Source organism: Oenanthe melanoleuca, chromosome 19, assembly GCF_029582105.1.
Source record: "Oenanthe melanoleuca isolate GR-GAL-2019-014 chromosome 19, OMel1.0, whole genome shotgun sequence".
Lineage (NCBI taxonomy): Eukaryota > Metazoa > Chordata > Aves > Passeriformes > Muscicapidae > Oenanthe > Oenanthe melanoleuca.
Genome location: NC_079352.1, coordinates 356,946 through 372,979, shown reverse-complemented (window position 1 = coordinate 372,979; position 16,034 = coordinate 356,946). Strand labels below are relative to the sequence as shown.

Here is a 16,034-nt window from a genome sequence, read left to right as displayed (position 1 = left end):
TGTTTTTGACAGAAGCCCAGAGCCAAAACAGGAGAATTAATATATCTAAATAAAGCTGCAGCAGACAAACACTAGAAACCTAGTTTAAGCAGGACTAATAGTGAGTGAGCATGCAGGACACACTCAGCTGTTCACTGTGCAGGATCATAAGAGATGATGAAGTGGAGAATTCTGGAAAGCAAGCTGCAGAAGAGGGGAAAATGCAGCTGTTTTCTAGCTGCAGACATGAACTAAGGCTCCAGAGTGCAGGCAGACCCCTGAGGGGCTGCTGCTCCCCCAGCTCCCCATACTCACATATTCCTGGATGGTGTTGGGGTGCTCGATGCCCAGGACCCTCTCGCTCATTAGCACCGCTTTCTGCTGATTGCTTAAGGCCTGAACAGAACAGAACAGGACCAGGGCAAGTCACACCACTGTGAGCTTGAGCAAGCATGGGGAAGGAATGAGAGCACTGAGGAGAACCCCTGGGAGCCCCTGCTCACCTCTGAGTAATCTCCCATGATGTAGTTGAGCCGAGCTAGCAGCCTCAAGCAGGCACAGATTTCTACATGCATAGCACCATACACATTGTTGAACAGGTTTAAGGCTTCATTGATGAGCTCACAGCCCTCCTTCAAGAAACCTGAAAAGAAGGTATATATATGAAATAACTCCTAACACTGCTGGAGACAGGAGTGAGACCAGCAGTGGGACACACAGACACAGGTCACTGCCCTGGGGGAAGGATATCACTGTTCTGACTGATCCTTGCTCATTGCTGGTGGCATTGTAGGAATGTTCCAGATGGTCTTGGAGACCAGCCTGGGGCTGTCAGAGGTGTCCTGGTGGCCATGCTCCACACACCCAGCTCCTCCCATGACCAGTGACCATCCTGAGGCAGAGGCACGTGGGGTCCATACCTTGCTGAACTTTTGCTTGCCCGCTCTGGAAGAAGTGGAAAGCATCGGAGGCTTTGGGGTTCACGTGCTTCACTACAGGGAAGATGTTAAGAATATCCTCTTCTGTGAAAGTGGGCTTGTGCCTGTTGTCGAAGTTGTACTCCTTCAGCAGGATCTGGAGGGACCAAACAGAGTGCAGGGAGAGTCACCAGTGCCATAGGCACACATTCATTTACTCCTCCTGTTCCTCAGTACAGAACTCGATGGCAAGGGAGGGAGGATGTGGATCTTACCTGGACTCCAGTTTTGAGGGAGATTTCACGGAGCAGGGTGATTTTCTGCAGATTATACATTTCAGCTGCTTGGTCAGCATTCTCACTGCAGAAAGCACACACAGAAAGCTTCAGCTCTCAGGAGAGTTTCTGCTCAAGGACATTGCTCCACTGTGAGTACCTGAGGCACAGGTCCCTGAACAGCCAGGTGCCAACTCAAACCAAAGACTAATACTGCAGAGTTTGCCCATAGTGTGTAAAAGCCTACAGAGCACAGCAGTACTTCTACAGAAACCCTCCATGTGTTCTCAAAGCCCACTGCAGCATTTGGGCTGAGTACCTTCAGCTCTTGGTGAGGAGCAAGCAGTCCCTGACACAAGGGGATGATCACTATCCAATACCACTTGGTTTATCCAACTAGCCATGGCTTTTCTCTTGGGCCACTTCATTGGTGCTTCAATTCACAATGTGCCCCTTCCTTATTCCCCATCTCTGCTCACATACAGGAACAGCTGTATTTCCCTTCAGCCTAGATCACTGTTGATACAGACAAGTATCTTCTGACTATACTACTTCTGCTTCTCACCTTATGATCCCCTCTGTACCCGTAGGAAAGGTTTCCTTTCCTCCTCTGCTTTTCATGGCTGCCTTTATGTCATAGGTTCCATCTGATACAAAATTTCACTTCTCCATTCCTACTCTTTCCATTAAAGATCTGTGGAAGTTCCTCAAGGGTACAAATTTTATTTAAGCAAGAAACAAATCAGAAAGGGAGGTCCTGTTAAAGAGCTGCAGAATTTTGGTGAATCTAGGGACAAGCCAGGGTCACCTGCTCCACTTACCATTCAAGACTGAAATCAAAATAGTTCTTTGCTTCTGAACAAATATTCTTCCATAGCTCCTGAGGGGTCATGCTGGCCCATGCTGTGTTATCAGCATTTCCAAGGTTCCTGTTTTTCCTTTTCTTATTCTTCTTCTTAGAGACCAGCTCATCAGCTGGAAGATGGGCAATGGGATTTGGGAAGGGCTCAGAAAACAATTGAGGAAGTGGCTGATTGCAGCAGATAAACCTGACAGCTCCACACCCTACAGAGACACAGAGTCAGTGAGGAGAGACACCTGCCATCCCAGAGCCCTGCTCCAACCCCCAGCCTCACACACATCCTCCAGAAACAGGGGACCTTCCCCAGAGGGACAGGAAGGCAGTGTGTACAAGTGGCACTAGCACACACAGAGTTCTGTCCGTGTGGGATGGGCAGAAATGTGTTGTTAACATTTCAGGCTGCTGGCTGGGACAGAGAAAGAGATTGCAAAGATTTTGGCACTGGAACCAAGCCAGGTGCATTGCTAGGCTGTGTGAACAGGTACAAGGATATATAGTGTTGAGCCAATTAAAAACCTTCTTAGAAGGGCAAAATCAACACTGTTTAAGAGGAAAAGGTATTACAAGGAAAACAAGCTGTGATTTCACTTTTAAAAGCCTCCAACACGAGTGAGGATCTGGGGAGGAAAAGCATGAATGACTGCTCTCTGAGAAAGCTTTCTTCAAGTGGGAACTTGTTTTCCCTTACACACAGGCCTGTACCTATTTCAGCACTAATGAGCTTGTACTTCTCATTGCCACGCAACGCCCAGGAACTGCCTAATGAGAGGAGAACCCCAAACAGCTCTGCTTGTGGGAAAAAGTCATTAGGGAGGACACACAAGGCAAGAGGTCAGACTGCAGGTCATACCTGGAGGTATGTCTTGAAGATGTGTTTGGCTGATCGAGTGATCAATTCGCTGATTCCGATTTTCTACCCAAGGAATAAAGAACAGACTGAGTCCATTGGCAAGAAAATGGAAAAATACACTTTGAAATGGTTCTTTAGCAAGATCTGCAGAAGATACACTGTTCTCCCTGCTGCAAAGAACTGCAAAAGCTTTGACAGCCCTCCTGGAGCCAGTGAGGAGCCCCTGGCCCTCTGTGCCTGGTGCCCACAAGCCCTGGGTGTGGCTCAGAGCAGCCCCAGCAGTGCTTCAGGGGCTGCCACAGCCCAGCCCTGCCTGCTCCTGGGCAGCCACACTCACAACACTTCAGAGTTTGAGCCAAAGCCCATATGTGTCTGAGAGGCTTAAAAAATGCATAGCATAAATCCAACCGTGTTACTCCCTGTTACTTTTGGGAATCCTTGATGCAATTCTCTTCCCCAGAAGATACTCACAGTTCCTAACATTAGGAAAGCCATTAAGGATTTGGGGAAAAAACCTCCCCAGCCACCACTTAGAGATCATCCTCCCTCCTCCCCTATTTTTGAAGCTGTTTATTTTTACACAGAGAGAACAACTGGCCAGGTGGGAATCTCCTTGGGACACAGAATCCCAGAGTGGTTTGAAGTGTCTGATGCCAAGCCTGATGCTTACAAAGATGTGATCCAGCTGTGCACGGCCGGGGGTCTTGCTGATGAAGTTGATCACCTTGCCCAGGTAGCGCATGTTGATGCCCCTCTGGTGCATGGCCTCAGCCAAGGTGGCCCCATCCATTGGGAGCACCGTGTGGTCCAGGCAGTCCTTCACCTGCAGGGTGTGCACACATTGTTACTGAGGACAAACACCAAGGAAACCACTTCCATTTAAAAAAACCCAAAAAACAAACCACCAGGAGGCAGGACAGGTGTTCCCTGGTGCCGCTGCAGACACCTCGTTACCTGGGGCTGAGGGTCACCCTGAAAGCAGGCACTGACCCCAGACAAGACTCTTGGTGGGTAACACCTGCTCTAACACCATGGCAACACAGGCAGGGGGGACACCTGCAGTAGCCAGCCCACCTGGGCCAGGTCCTTGCCACTGGGGCCAGTTTCACTCCTCTCACCAGGGAGGAGCAGCACTACACTGTCCAGAGGCAAAACAACTCCTACTTGTGTAAGTAGCAGGCTGACCCTTCTCTAAGGGCCTCACAGTCACTAACTGCCATTCCAAATTAGAAGAGTACGTGGAGCTGTGCACACATGGCTGATAAGGACAAATGGCACTTGCATGTCAGGCTGTGCTGCAGTGCTGATAAACAGTTGTTTAATTCACGTCATGGAGTAACATCAGCCCCTGTCTGATATGCACAGGACTACCTGCTCCAGCAGCTGCTCTGCACCCTGCTCTCACACAGCCCTGTGCAGGGTTTTGGGTTTATACACTGGAGTATCAACTGCCTTGTAATCAACAATCACCGAGCCCTTTTCTGACTCACCCACCTCCTTTTTTGTTTAAAGACTGAATAGCTGGTTCTGAAGGTTGTGCTGACTACAGAGTTAGTGGATTTAGAGTTCAGAAGAAACTATCCAACAAGGAAAACCCTCTCCTACACAAGACCAACAACTCCCAGACCTCTTGGAGTAGAGCTCATGAGTTTTCCCCTGCCAGTTCCAGTGCCTGCTCTGACTGCTGCATTAGCCATCAATTCAACAAGCATCCCAGGAAGGGAGAAACTGGGATTTCTTATCTGGCTAGGTGCATGGTGCACATCCAAAATGCTTAAGACTTACAGAAGGAGTTTTTAATGACTGCTATTAGTAAAAATAATTGCCCAGTTCACTTCAAATTATTAGTCACTGACTGAGTCACAGCCAGGGTCAGCTAAAACAATAAGCTGTGAAGGATGCCCAGGGCTAGGGAGGATAGCTTATGTGGTCTCTATTGTCCCAAACTCTTAGCAATAGCTTTAATTAGCAGTGCCAAATTTTTTTTTGTTGGACTGAGGTAAGAAAATTGTGCCATGATGTAAGATGGGAAATGGAAAACCCCTCGAGCCTTGCATGCAATGCTCATGCTGCTCCCTGTGGTCCCCACCAGTGCCAGAGCCTGCAGCTGCTCAGGTGAAGCTGGTGTCCCAGAGGTCACCAGTGCCATTGCTGGCTCAGAGCAGCACCACTGCTGCCTCTGGGTTCCTTACCAAGCCTGGGATCTGGCATGACAGCAGGAATGCAGCAGCATCCTTCAGCAGCTGCTTCTGATCCTGCACCTCCTCTTTGCTCGACTCAGGGAAGTGAACACCTGGGAGAGGAACAGAGAAAAACATCAACCAACAACTCACAGAAACAGCTCCTCTACACCAAGTACACAGTAAGAGCAGGTGAAAAGTTAAGAGTAATTGTCTTCCTGGAATTAAAACGCTTCAAAAACTCATCTCCAACTATACATGATTTGATGGGAAGAGCATTGGCTGCTGTGTTCAGGCAGTGGCTGGGATTCAAACTCAATGGTTTGGCCATTCCCCTGCAATGTGAATTCCCCTTACACTGCCCCAGAGTTCATCTCCTGAAACACTCTGGGAGCCTCTTCTCCATTTCCCAACAAAAAATACTGCTCCAAGTAATGGAAATTCATGTGTGATGCCTGTGCCTGATGTGTGCATGTCAAAGGGCACTGTGACTGCTCACTGGAATGTTACCTAAACAAACCCAGCCCTTCACTGAGGTCCCAACATCAGTCGTTCAACTACAAGTGTTATTTTTTATGTAAACTACTACACGAGAATCAAATTTGATTTTTTTTCCTCCCTTTGCTTCTTTTCACGTGGTCTCAGGGCTGGGATGCTGAAGAATGACAGGAGGATTGTTGGCAGCAGCCCACAGCCCTGCCCTGAGCACATGGTGCCTCACTTGGCAGCTCCAGCTCTGCAATCCACTGCTGCTTCTCCCTTCTGCATCTCTACTTCACACAGCCCTGCACCCTGCCCAGCAAAGAAAAGCCAGCAACATCCTGGCTGCAGAACAGCTTTTGTCTGCAGCTGGCTGGGCACAGCTGCCTCTGAAGGGCTCCCAGCCCTGGGCACACGTACCTGGTGAGAAAATATCTGGGTTAAACCGAATATCAAAGGAGGTGTCACTAATGGAGCCCACAGCCTTGCAAGCATTCCGAATCACTTCTCTGCTTTTGGGATCCACTACAGCAGGAAGAAAAACAGAATACAAATGAATGTGGAGTTCAGGAAATGACAGACCTAGCTATTAAATTAAGTTTTGTTACTAAAAACAGCAATGATGGCACATTCTGAAGAAATCCATTATAAAAACAATCAGTTATAAAGAAGAATTGCTGCAAAGTCTGAATACAAGCACATAAGATGATCTAAAAACCCCATGGATGTCCCCACCTCCAAGCCTGGGGTTCCCAGAGGTGCCTGTGCACTGCTGGCCTCCTGCCTGGCCCCAGCACTCCCCTGCCCTCCACAGCCCAGCCTGGCCAGGCTCTTGCACACAGGGAAGAGCTGAGGGGCTGGTGGCCTTGCTGGGCTCACACACCTCACTCACCCTGGCCCCATGGGCAAGTCATTCATCAGAGTGAGTGTGAGCAGCTCTAACAACACTGACAGGCAGCAGTGCCTGTGCTGTTTACCCAGCATCTCTCACCCAGCCAGCCCCAGCCTGGCACTGCTCCCACCAGTGCCAGCCCCCAGCAGCTGGTGCAGAGGTGCCATACCTGCTCCATCATCAGATGCCATGGTCTCGGCGAGCTCCTTCACCTGATCCAGCCCAGTCACGCCATCGTCGAGTTTCCCATCCTCTGACTCGGGCCTCTCGCTGTCTGCGGCGCCGTTCTCTGCAGAGGCACCATTTTCCAGAGCAGCTGAGCTCTCCTGCTTGTTGGCTTTCTGCTGCATCAGCTGCAGTGCAGCCAGCTTCATGAATAACAGATACCTGCAGCCAAGGGAGAGGGAAATTCAGCACTGCAGAACCCCAGAGCACCACACATCTGGAGCACGTCCACTCCCTGAGCTCCCCTGCCTCGCCAGCACCAAGTGACCCAAACATCCCACACAAACACCCCTACAGCAGTGCCCACAGGATTTTCCCAGCCTCTAGAAACACTGGGAAAGTCTTAAAAAGAAGCATAAAAGCTTCCCATTCCCTAGCATCAAGTGGAAAGGGTATCTGTAGGGAAAGAAGAACTTCTAAATGTTTGGACACCCATCAACAATAATAGATCTGAAGACTAAAACACAAACTGTCTCTTTCACTGGCTCCCTGTCCAAATCCCTACTGTTCTCACCTCTTGTTAATTAAGTTTCTGTAACTGCATTTACACAGCAAACAATGGGGCAATTAGCTGCTCACTTCTGGGAGCTCTGCTGGGATGTTCCCAGGACTGTGCAGCAAGGCCATGACTTGAACCATGAGCAGCTGCAGGTGGAGGAAGGGGGGAGCTCTGCTCACCTGTGTTCTACAAAGGCATCAACAAGCTCTTGCCGGAGACAGCAAAGCTTGTGTCTGTGCTGCTTGGGGAACCCCATTTTCTTACATTCCTCGGGCATCTCCTCCCCTTCAACAGGCAGGAAGTTTAGATCTGGAGGGAAAGTGCGTAGCAGGTCCAGGATGTAGTGACGCCCGTCATTGCCAATGATGCCTTTGCACTCTACTGAGGAGCACAGCTCCACCTCCTCGTTCTTGTCGTTGAGAACTTTGTGCTTCTGGATCTTCAGCGGCCTGCTGGTCTTCTCCAGCAGCTCCAGGTACTTGGGGTGTGACACAACTGTCTTGCCAAAGTCTATTGACCCATAGATGACACTCTGTTCCTGCTCCCGCTCCAAGATGCCAGGAATAATAGACTGAGCTGTGACCCTGTAACCTCTGTAATCCACCACAACAGTCCCCAGCGTGTACAGCCCTTCCACATCCACGGCGTTGTAGGTCCGCACACCATTGAGGTCGTTGGTCGGAGCGACGTACGCGGCAACGTCTCCACCAAAGTCCTTGTAGTGGTCGCGGACGTCGAAGCCCAGGCTGAAGAAAATGTTGTTCCAGATGAACATCTGCATCTTGGTCTCCTCGCTGGGGTTGATGGCCATGACGTTGCCATCGATGACAGCCATAGCACCTCGTGTTGCTGCTGCAGTGAAGTCACTGTGTACCTGGAGGCAGGTGGAGAGAAAGCAGGGTCAGCACAGGACCCCACGCTTCCAGCACCCTGCTCTAAGCTCCCTGCAAATTCTTCCTTTGCTCCTCCCCTCCCAAGAGCCTTCCAGCAGGCAGGTCTGCTGGCTTTTACTGTGTGAGCCTGGCCAGTAGCTCCAATAGAAGCCCCAGGAGCCAGGACACAGGCAGCAGGGAAGGGGCTGTGTGAGGAGCTGCCTGCATATCCCAGAGTTACCTTGAAAATGGCTCGTTCCCTCAGCAGCCTCTCAGGCAGGTTCTTGCGTGGCAGCTCCCGTGTGGTCTGCAGCTCCTCATTCCAGTCTCTGGTCTGGAAGAGGGAGGGAAAGGCTTATGGGATGCAATGCATTGTGTGGGAAGGCAGCATCCCTGCTTCATAAGGCATTTCGGGAGAGAAGGGAGAGGAAGGGGCAAGAATTCAGGCTGCTGTGGAGCTCAGAGAAAGTGACTCAGCAGCAGGAACGAACACACCTCGAGAGTGGGCTTTACTGAACAGCAGTTTGGGACAGATGTTGCATCAGCCCAGCCAGTGCAGGGCAGTGTTCCTGCAGGTGCAGGTGTCATTAGCCAGTGCTGTGGTCACACTGCAGGCACGTGCTGGCTATGGCCAGCCTTGCTGCCCTGCACCACTCTGTGCTAGAAAGCTGCAGCTGAAGCATTCAGAACAGTCTGTTCAGAGACACAAGAGCCACTCCAGGCCTGACTGCCTGAGGGAGTGGTCTGCCTCCTGTGCAGTGGCACTCTTCAGAGAAGGGACATGGAATTTATAAAATCCAAGCAGAAGCTGCTACTCAGTCGCTTCTGTGCCCATGGAGCTGCAGCCTGAGCAGCACAGCCCCTGTAGAACAAGGACTCCTGCAAGTTTTCCCTTGATGACCAAAACCTTCCCACAAATAACAGGGGTCACTTTTTGGAAGTTAACTTGTTCTCCAGCCAGTGTCATGAGCAGTACCTGTCCAGGTATGTGCTCCTCATAGCCCAGCCTCGAGGTGTAGGCGTCCTCTGCCCGCACACAGTCCATGGCGTGCTCTGCCTGTGGAGCTGTCCAGCTGTACACTTGGAAAGGAGTGGCTATCCTCTCAAAGGGGTGTCTCTGAACCCTGGCTCAGGAGAAACAACAATTACACATTTGTAAAGGAAGAGTCCTTTCTATTCCAAGAGAATTTTCCCTGTGCTTTCACACTGCTCACAATGTCACAGCAGCCCACAGTGGAAACCCAAGCACTGCTCAAGGTCTCTGGTGTAATCTGTCTGCTCTCAGCAGGGGCTGGGGGCTCATCTGTACCTACTTCTGGCCCAAGAAGCAATACAGTACAGTAATTTTTAAATGGCCAGATAGTCACAGTGGTGGCTGGAGGCCACTGCTAATTTCAGCCCTTGTCTAGTGTCACTTTCATCTCCTTAATGAAGTAGGAGCAGAGCTCTGAAAGCTACACAATGTGCCTGTCAATGCACACCCTGCTGAGCTGAGGCAGTTCATTAAGTGACTCTGAAGAATGACAGGCTTTTGCACAGGACCCACTGTCCTGGAGCAGAACAAATGGTCCCTGCAGCAAGGACGGGAGAATCAAACAATGCCTTATTGTTGTGTTATTATTATAAGAGCTAGAGGAAATTACAGAATATTAACATGCACAGGCATGTTTAAAATAACCAACCTCTCTCCACCGTAAGCCTACACAAAGCTCTCTTGTGTTACTTTCACTGATACTTGTGTTTCAGTCTCCTTTGTGGATCGGGGAGATCCTCAGGGTGCTGCCCTGTTGGTCAGTCAGGTGCTCTGTGGTCCCTGCGGCTTCCACTCACATCCCAACCATCCACCACTACAGGAGCTCAGAGAATAGGCACTGCTGCAATCCCTGCTGCAGCAGTGGCACCAGCTCCCCAGAACCAGCTGAGCCTCCCCAGCTTCACACTGGACTGCTCAAGGAACTAGAGAGGAAGAAGCACTGCTACCGTTTCTTCTGCAGAGCAGAGAAGTTTTTTTTGAAGGTAGGGCTGATCTGGTTAAGTAGTTCCACCAAGGAATGACTGAGAAAACTGGGGTTTGCAGGTTTGGGATTGAAGTTGTATGCAGTAGACCTGCAAGATAAAAAAAAGAAACAGTCACAGCCATTGTCATACCTGAGACTTTCCACACCTGGGAACGTGGAACATGACTAAATTTTTTAATTTAGACCTTCTTCAGCCATCCCCAGGATCAGGAGAGACTTCTGTTTTTATAGCTGGGAAGGACTGATTACACAGAATTTCCCAAACACACCAAAGGTGCCTTTGCTTAACAGAGAACCCCCTCAGCACAGGCACTCCAACAGGCACAGCCACAACAGCCTCTCACAGTTATCATTAAAAAAAAACAAAAAAAGAAATTACTTGTAGTCAAATCTGCACCCAGCTCAGGGAGTTGTGACAGGCTGTGCTTTTGCTTTAGGGCAAAATGAGATAGTTGCAATAGTCAGGAAGGAATTTCCTCCCAACTCAAAATGCTCTAAATAGCTGATGACATTATGGGATGTTAAAACTTTCCCTAAAGCACCAGGCATTTAGCCACTGTGGGGAAGTGGTACCAGGCATAACTGAACAGCCCAATCCAGTACAGCAACTCCCACAAACCCATGTGAGCAGCGAATTCAAATAGGCTGTTTCTGCCAAAGGGGAAAAAAAAAAAAATTAAAAAAAAAAAAAGGAAAAGCTGCAACTGTTTGTTTGTGGGCTGTTTCCCAGCTGGCTGCTGCAGGGCAGGACAGGACTCGCAGTTACTCACTGGTTCAAGTAGAATCCCCGGGTGGAGGCCGTGATGCTGACGTGCCGATCCTCCACCGTGATGACGTACAAGTACATCAGGTCCCCGTGCATCTTCCTGTTACCCGGGGGAGGGTTCCAGCCACTCATTGTCAGCACCTTTAGGCACTGCAAAGGCTACAGCAGAACACAACAGCAGCTCCATCAGCAGGAGTTAATGTCTGAGTTAGAGGCACCCAGTGTACATGCCAGGTCCCTTTTACCTGCTGCCCTTGCTCGATTCCAGAAACAGAACTTACAAACACACCTGGTCTCCAGAGCACTGCTTCCTGAGCCCTCTGCAGTCCACTAGCTTGCCTTTCACACCGTGAGACATGGGTGAAACAGACACCCTGGGCCTTTGGGCTGCACAGGGTATGGATTTCTTGCTGTACTTGTTTTCAAATGGCAGCTTCTAAACCAGAATCTGAGTGGGAGGGCATGGGAAAGCTAAGGGCAATCTGTAGTGACCTGCAGATCCTGTCTCCAGGACTTTGCAGAGGAATGCTGCTTTCCCTTCTCTGCCACCCATCCCAGCAAGCCTGGCCCTTCCACACTCTGCAGATGTCCAGACTCCATGTCCAGTGTTTTCCACACCAGCTCCTGGACTTTATTCTTTTGGCTAAGCAGTGCTATCCCAGCACTCATTAAGCACCAAGCAGAGCAAATCCCAAAGTCCACCTCAGCTCAGCTTTCAATCCCTGACCACCAGTTAGCTGTGAGGAATGTGCCAACAGCTGTTTCAATGACACAGGAGAACTCTACCTTCCAGTCTCTGTTCTGGGGCTGAAGGGCACACAGGGGCCTCTCTTTGCTACCTGGCAGGATATGTTCAGGAGGGGTGCAGTCAATTTGTTCCATTTCGGTACCTTTCTTCTTCCGCTTTCCACTGTCTGGAACAGACAGAGACAAAGTCAGTTCTGAAAAGTGAGCATTCCCTCCTCCAGTCATCATTCAAGAAGGGATGCAGAAGTGCTCCGAGTATTCTCTGCACTCCAAAATCACAGGACAGCGATTGCTGCTGTGTGTTTAACTAAGCAAAGACTCAGGGAAACCACTGACCACACCAAGAAATGTTTTTGACCCATACCTCCCAGGTCTCCTTCAGTGAAGACACTCAAGAAGGACAGTGAGTTACAGTCCACACCATTGAAAGCATCTGATGGGTCAAGGCTCTTGAGAAGGTCCCGAATGTGGCGCACGTGTATCCTGGCTTCTCGCACCGTGTACGGCTCTGATGAGCAGGAAGGGAGGAAACAGACTGCAATTAGACACTTGCTTACTCCTTTAGCACACAGGTCTCAAAACGGAACCACAGCTGGCCAAAATCCCTCCCTAAGCAAACCCTCACTCTTTTCCTCCCAAGTCTGAAGGAACTTGCCTTCCACCACTTTCAGCAGTGAGCCCTCCTGCAGCCCTTCAATCGTCTTCAGCTCAGCGAAGTTATCCAGGACGTTGCCGTCCAGCTGCAGGGAGAAGCAGGTCCGGTGGCAGGTGTCCTCCCTGTCCATCAGAACCTGATGGATTTCTTGTACCATCTCTTGAGGAGAAACCTTAAGAAGGTAAGAACCCAGACAATTATTGTTTACCCATGCTCTTTACAAACTCTGCCCCTCAGCTGCAGTATCAAAAACCTCTCACATCTCTCTCTCCAGGCGTGGAAAGGCAGACTCCGCCTCCCTTCCCAGGAAGATCACTCCTGCTGGGAGGGCACTGCCACCTCTGGCAGGGTCAGCACCTGAATTCCACCCCATGGGGCTGGCACCCAGGGCAGTAACAGCCAGGCACTGCTCCAAGCTCTTGGCACTGGACAGAGGTGACAAAGGTGACAGAGGGCAGTGAAGGAATAGAAGGTGGTGGGGGAAACAGGGGGTTCTTCCCTTATCCATTCACATGACATTAGTGGTGAGACTTTGAATGCTGCACATGGAGAACAGCCCAGTTCCTCCTCCTGTGTCTGTACCACAGCTCCACACAGCTCAGGTGAGGCCAGACCCACCCTGGGCACTGGGGCTGCTCCCCTACCTCTTCTCTGCTCCAGCACCACTGACACTGCTGGAAAACCCAGAGGACTCAGGGTAGTTTACATAAGCTGCTGTAAACAACATGGCCTGCTATTATTAGCCTATTAAAACTAACAGCCAGGGGGATTTGAAGGAGACAAAAAGCCAGTCTGAGGCACAGCTATTTCCACAGGGGATGGGATTTGGCTGCACTTTCTGCCAGTCTTGGGGAGATAAGAACTTCCCACTGGGTTTAGATTCCAGATGCCTCTCCCCAAAATTAGAGATACTTCATTCAATTAGTTTTTAGTGAAGCATCAAGCTAAATGGGAGAATGCACCAGGCCTGTCAGAGCCCATCCTGACCTGGCAGCACATCACTGTACACATGACAAGAGGCAGAGCTCCCCATGCAGAGGGAAGTGGAGACTGCATTGTTCCCTGAGCTGTGTTAGCACCTGTCACTGTACCAAACCCAGGCTGGCCTGAAGCAGCATCGTGTCATAACTGCTGAGCGAGCAAGGGATTTTCCCTTCCTAGCTCAATCCCAGAAATCATGTTTTCACCACACTTCTTTACAACAGCCCAGAAGTGGGAAGGCCGTTTTCCCTGTGCTCAGCTTCATAGAGACTCAGTGAGTTCTCCTTCCCCTTGCTCCACACCTGGGATGCAGAACAAAACACCCTCTCTGTCCTTGCAATGCCCAGGAGGCCTGGGCTAGGCAGCCTCTTGCTCATGTCTCTTCTTCCTTCTTTTCTCTCAAGGCACTGGCCAGGCAGACTCCTTCCCCACTTAGTCCTGGTCAGAAGACAGACAGGTCAAGGGGCTGTGAGCAGCCTGAAGTCCTGCCCACACTGTGGGGGCTAACAGGGGCTTCCCAGGCACTGCCTCCTTCCCTGCCTGCAAGATGTGGCTCAAACACGCCCCCACCACCTCTGCTCCCTTCCCAGCTGGCGAGGGCAGGTACCTGCAGGGAAAAGGGCTCTATCCCTGGTGCACAGATCTTGACAGTAAATCCCGTGTCCTGGATGACGATGACCTCCTGGTCGTTGCCATCCTCTCCCGGCTCAGCCTCCTCGTGGCCGTTCTGCCTGGCGTCCTTCTCGCCCTTGAGGCTGTCATGGGGGCCGCTGCCATTCATCAGGGCCACGCCCGCCGGGTGCTCTGGGCAGGGAGACAGGGCTTAGACAGGTCCTCTCACACTGAAAAGCCAGAGCCAATCGGGCTGAAAGGCAGCAAGGGTTTCATTCTGCACTTGAGGTTTACTAGACAGAGGTGTGCCAGGCCCTCCCTCCCTTTCCTCCCAGAATAATTAAGGTGCTCTGGCTCGCCTGCAGTGTTTGCATCTTCCACCAAGCGTGTGCACAGAGGGGAGGGAAGGAGAGCAGCAAGGATGGGTCAGTGTACACCACAAGCTGTCTTAAGAAGCCTCCTAATTAAAAAAAAAAAAAGGGTGTGTGGTGCTTTGCTTTGCTGGAGGCAGCTGTAACCTCTGCACCAACACGTTAAAGAGCAGAGGGGAGGGGGAGAGGGAGGCTGAGCTCACACGGAGCCGGTGACTCCACGGGCACGCACAGCTCCGCGGCCCTGCCGCCCTCTGCATTTCCAAAATACCTCCCGGAGCTCCGGGGCCAGGGCGAGGCTCTGCCCAAGCGATTCTATTCAAGAAAATGGTGACGACATTTTAAGTGCTCGTTTAGAAGATGCGTCACAGGGCCAGGGAGCTCCGTGCACCCACCTCACGCTCTGAAATGGTTTGTTTTCTTTTCCACTGAGGTGAGGTGGATGGTGTCAGAGAGCCGATAAGATCTAGGAAGCTGCCAGTCTCCTAGAGGAGCCTACAGCCTCCGAACCAGGCTGAGGACCACGATAAAGGGGCAGCCAGAAGCTGAAGAGTGGGAAGAGCTGCTGATAGCAACTCTGGGAGATGGCAGAGTGCCCCTTGCCGCCCGCCGGCCAGGCCAGTGCCCCGGGGGCACACACCACCCCCAGTGGCTGCTGGAGAGCAGCAGGACCGTGTCCCCCAGGCTGTGCTCCCAGCAGGGCTGCCCAGCACACCCAGCTGGACCCCCAAGGTCACACGCAGCAGCTCCAGCCCGGTGCTGTCAGGAGCAGGTGGGACAGGAACAGGCACAGGCACAGAACAGCCTTTCTGAGAGGCTGCACAGGGCCAGGACAGCTCCAAGCCAGGCTAATGCCTCGAGCCTGCAGCCAGCTCCATCTGGCTCCATCTCTCCTCCTCTCACCTCCCAGCAAGGCACCAGTCCCCACTCCAGGGGAAACGGCAGCTCAGCCTCCCTCACCTCACAGACTGGCACTGTGGCTTGAGGACCTACAGCTGTCACACCAGTCCGTCCCTATCAGCCCCAACTGCCCCTGCAGCCCAGAGAAGTCATCCAGCCTTCCCCAGAACACAGAAAAGGGATGGCAACACCACATCCCCCTGCACACCCCTGGAGCCTGCAGCAAGGAGCCCTGCAAGAGCATCTCTGGAGGGTCATGTCCCTGCCCCAGACTGCCAACAGCAAGCCCTCAGAGATGACTGTCAGGGCTGACTGAGGACATGGTGAAACAGCAAAAAACGCAGTGAGAGCACACTCATTCCAAAAGGCAGCCGGTAGCAGAGCTACCTCACACAGCCTCAACTGCCTTCAGCAGCTCAGCAGCTGCTGCTCGTGTTCCCTGTCACTGTGCATATGTCCCCAGCACTCCCTGCTCATTTCTCTGACAGATGAAGCCATGGGCAAGTCAGACGAGAGGCTTGGCTCTGGCTCTGGCTCCAGCAAGCTGCCGTCATGCTAGAAAGGAGGAAGAAAAGCTCCATGCAAGAGTGCCTCAAGAGATGTGGTTTGAGAAAAACCACACCATGCCCAAAGGGCTGGGGAGAGCCCCTCGTCACACCCTACAGCCAGCACAGCCATCCTGCTGGGCTGCCTGAACACGTGGGATCTGCAGGGAGTGCAGACAAGGCACCACGGAAATGCTGCACCTGGGGCGACTGCACTGCACACAGGCTGACCTGCCAGGTGCCCCAGCCAGCCCTGGCCCTGCCCCTGCCCACCCAACTTCTGCTCCTGCTGTGGCAGCCAGAAAGGAGGCAGGAGAATCTGGCTGAAAGGATGGCTGGCACGGCAACCCATGCACACACCAGTCTGGAGCACAGCAAACACCTTCAGCAGCAAAGTGAAGCGAGACA

At 51.7% G+C, this 16,034-nt stretch overlaps 1 protein-coding gene across 1 annotated transcript in view; it reads right to left on the bottom strand.

The window, feature by feature from the left end:
• CLUH (clustered mitochondria homolog) overlaps positions 1-16,034 on the bottom strand; it is a 30,791-nt gene that overhangs the window by 5,986 nt on the left and 8,771 nt on the right. The window contains 20 exon segments of the mRNA XM_056506731.1: positions 295-375; positions 483-622; positions 900-1,053; positions 1,172-1,256; positions 1,993-2,176; positions 2,179-2,236; positions 2,884-2,946; positions 3,554-3,706; positions 5,076-5,176; positions 5,964-6,068; positions 6,605-6,822; positions 7,339-8,033; positions 8,273-8,365; positions 9,008-9,155; positions 10,012-10,137; positions 10,820-10,974; positions 11,602-11,729; positions 11,927-12,070; positions 12,218-12,389; positions 13,806-14,002. Coding sequence (XP_056362706.1) covers positions 295-375; positions 483-622; positions 900-1,053; positions 1,172-1,256; positions 1,993-2,176; positions 2,179-2,236; positions 2,884-2,946; positions 3,554-3,706; positions 5,076-5,176; positions 5,964-6,068; positions 6,605-6,822; positions 7,339-8,033; positions 8,273-8,365; positions 9,008-9,155; positions 10,012-10,137; positions 10,820-10,974; positions 11,602-11,729; positions 11,927-12,070; positions 12,218-12,389; positions 13,806-14,002 — 3,200 coding nt within the window.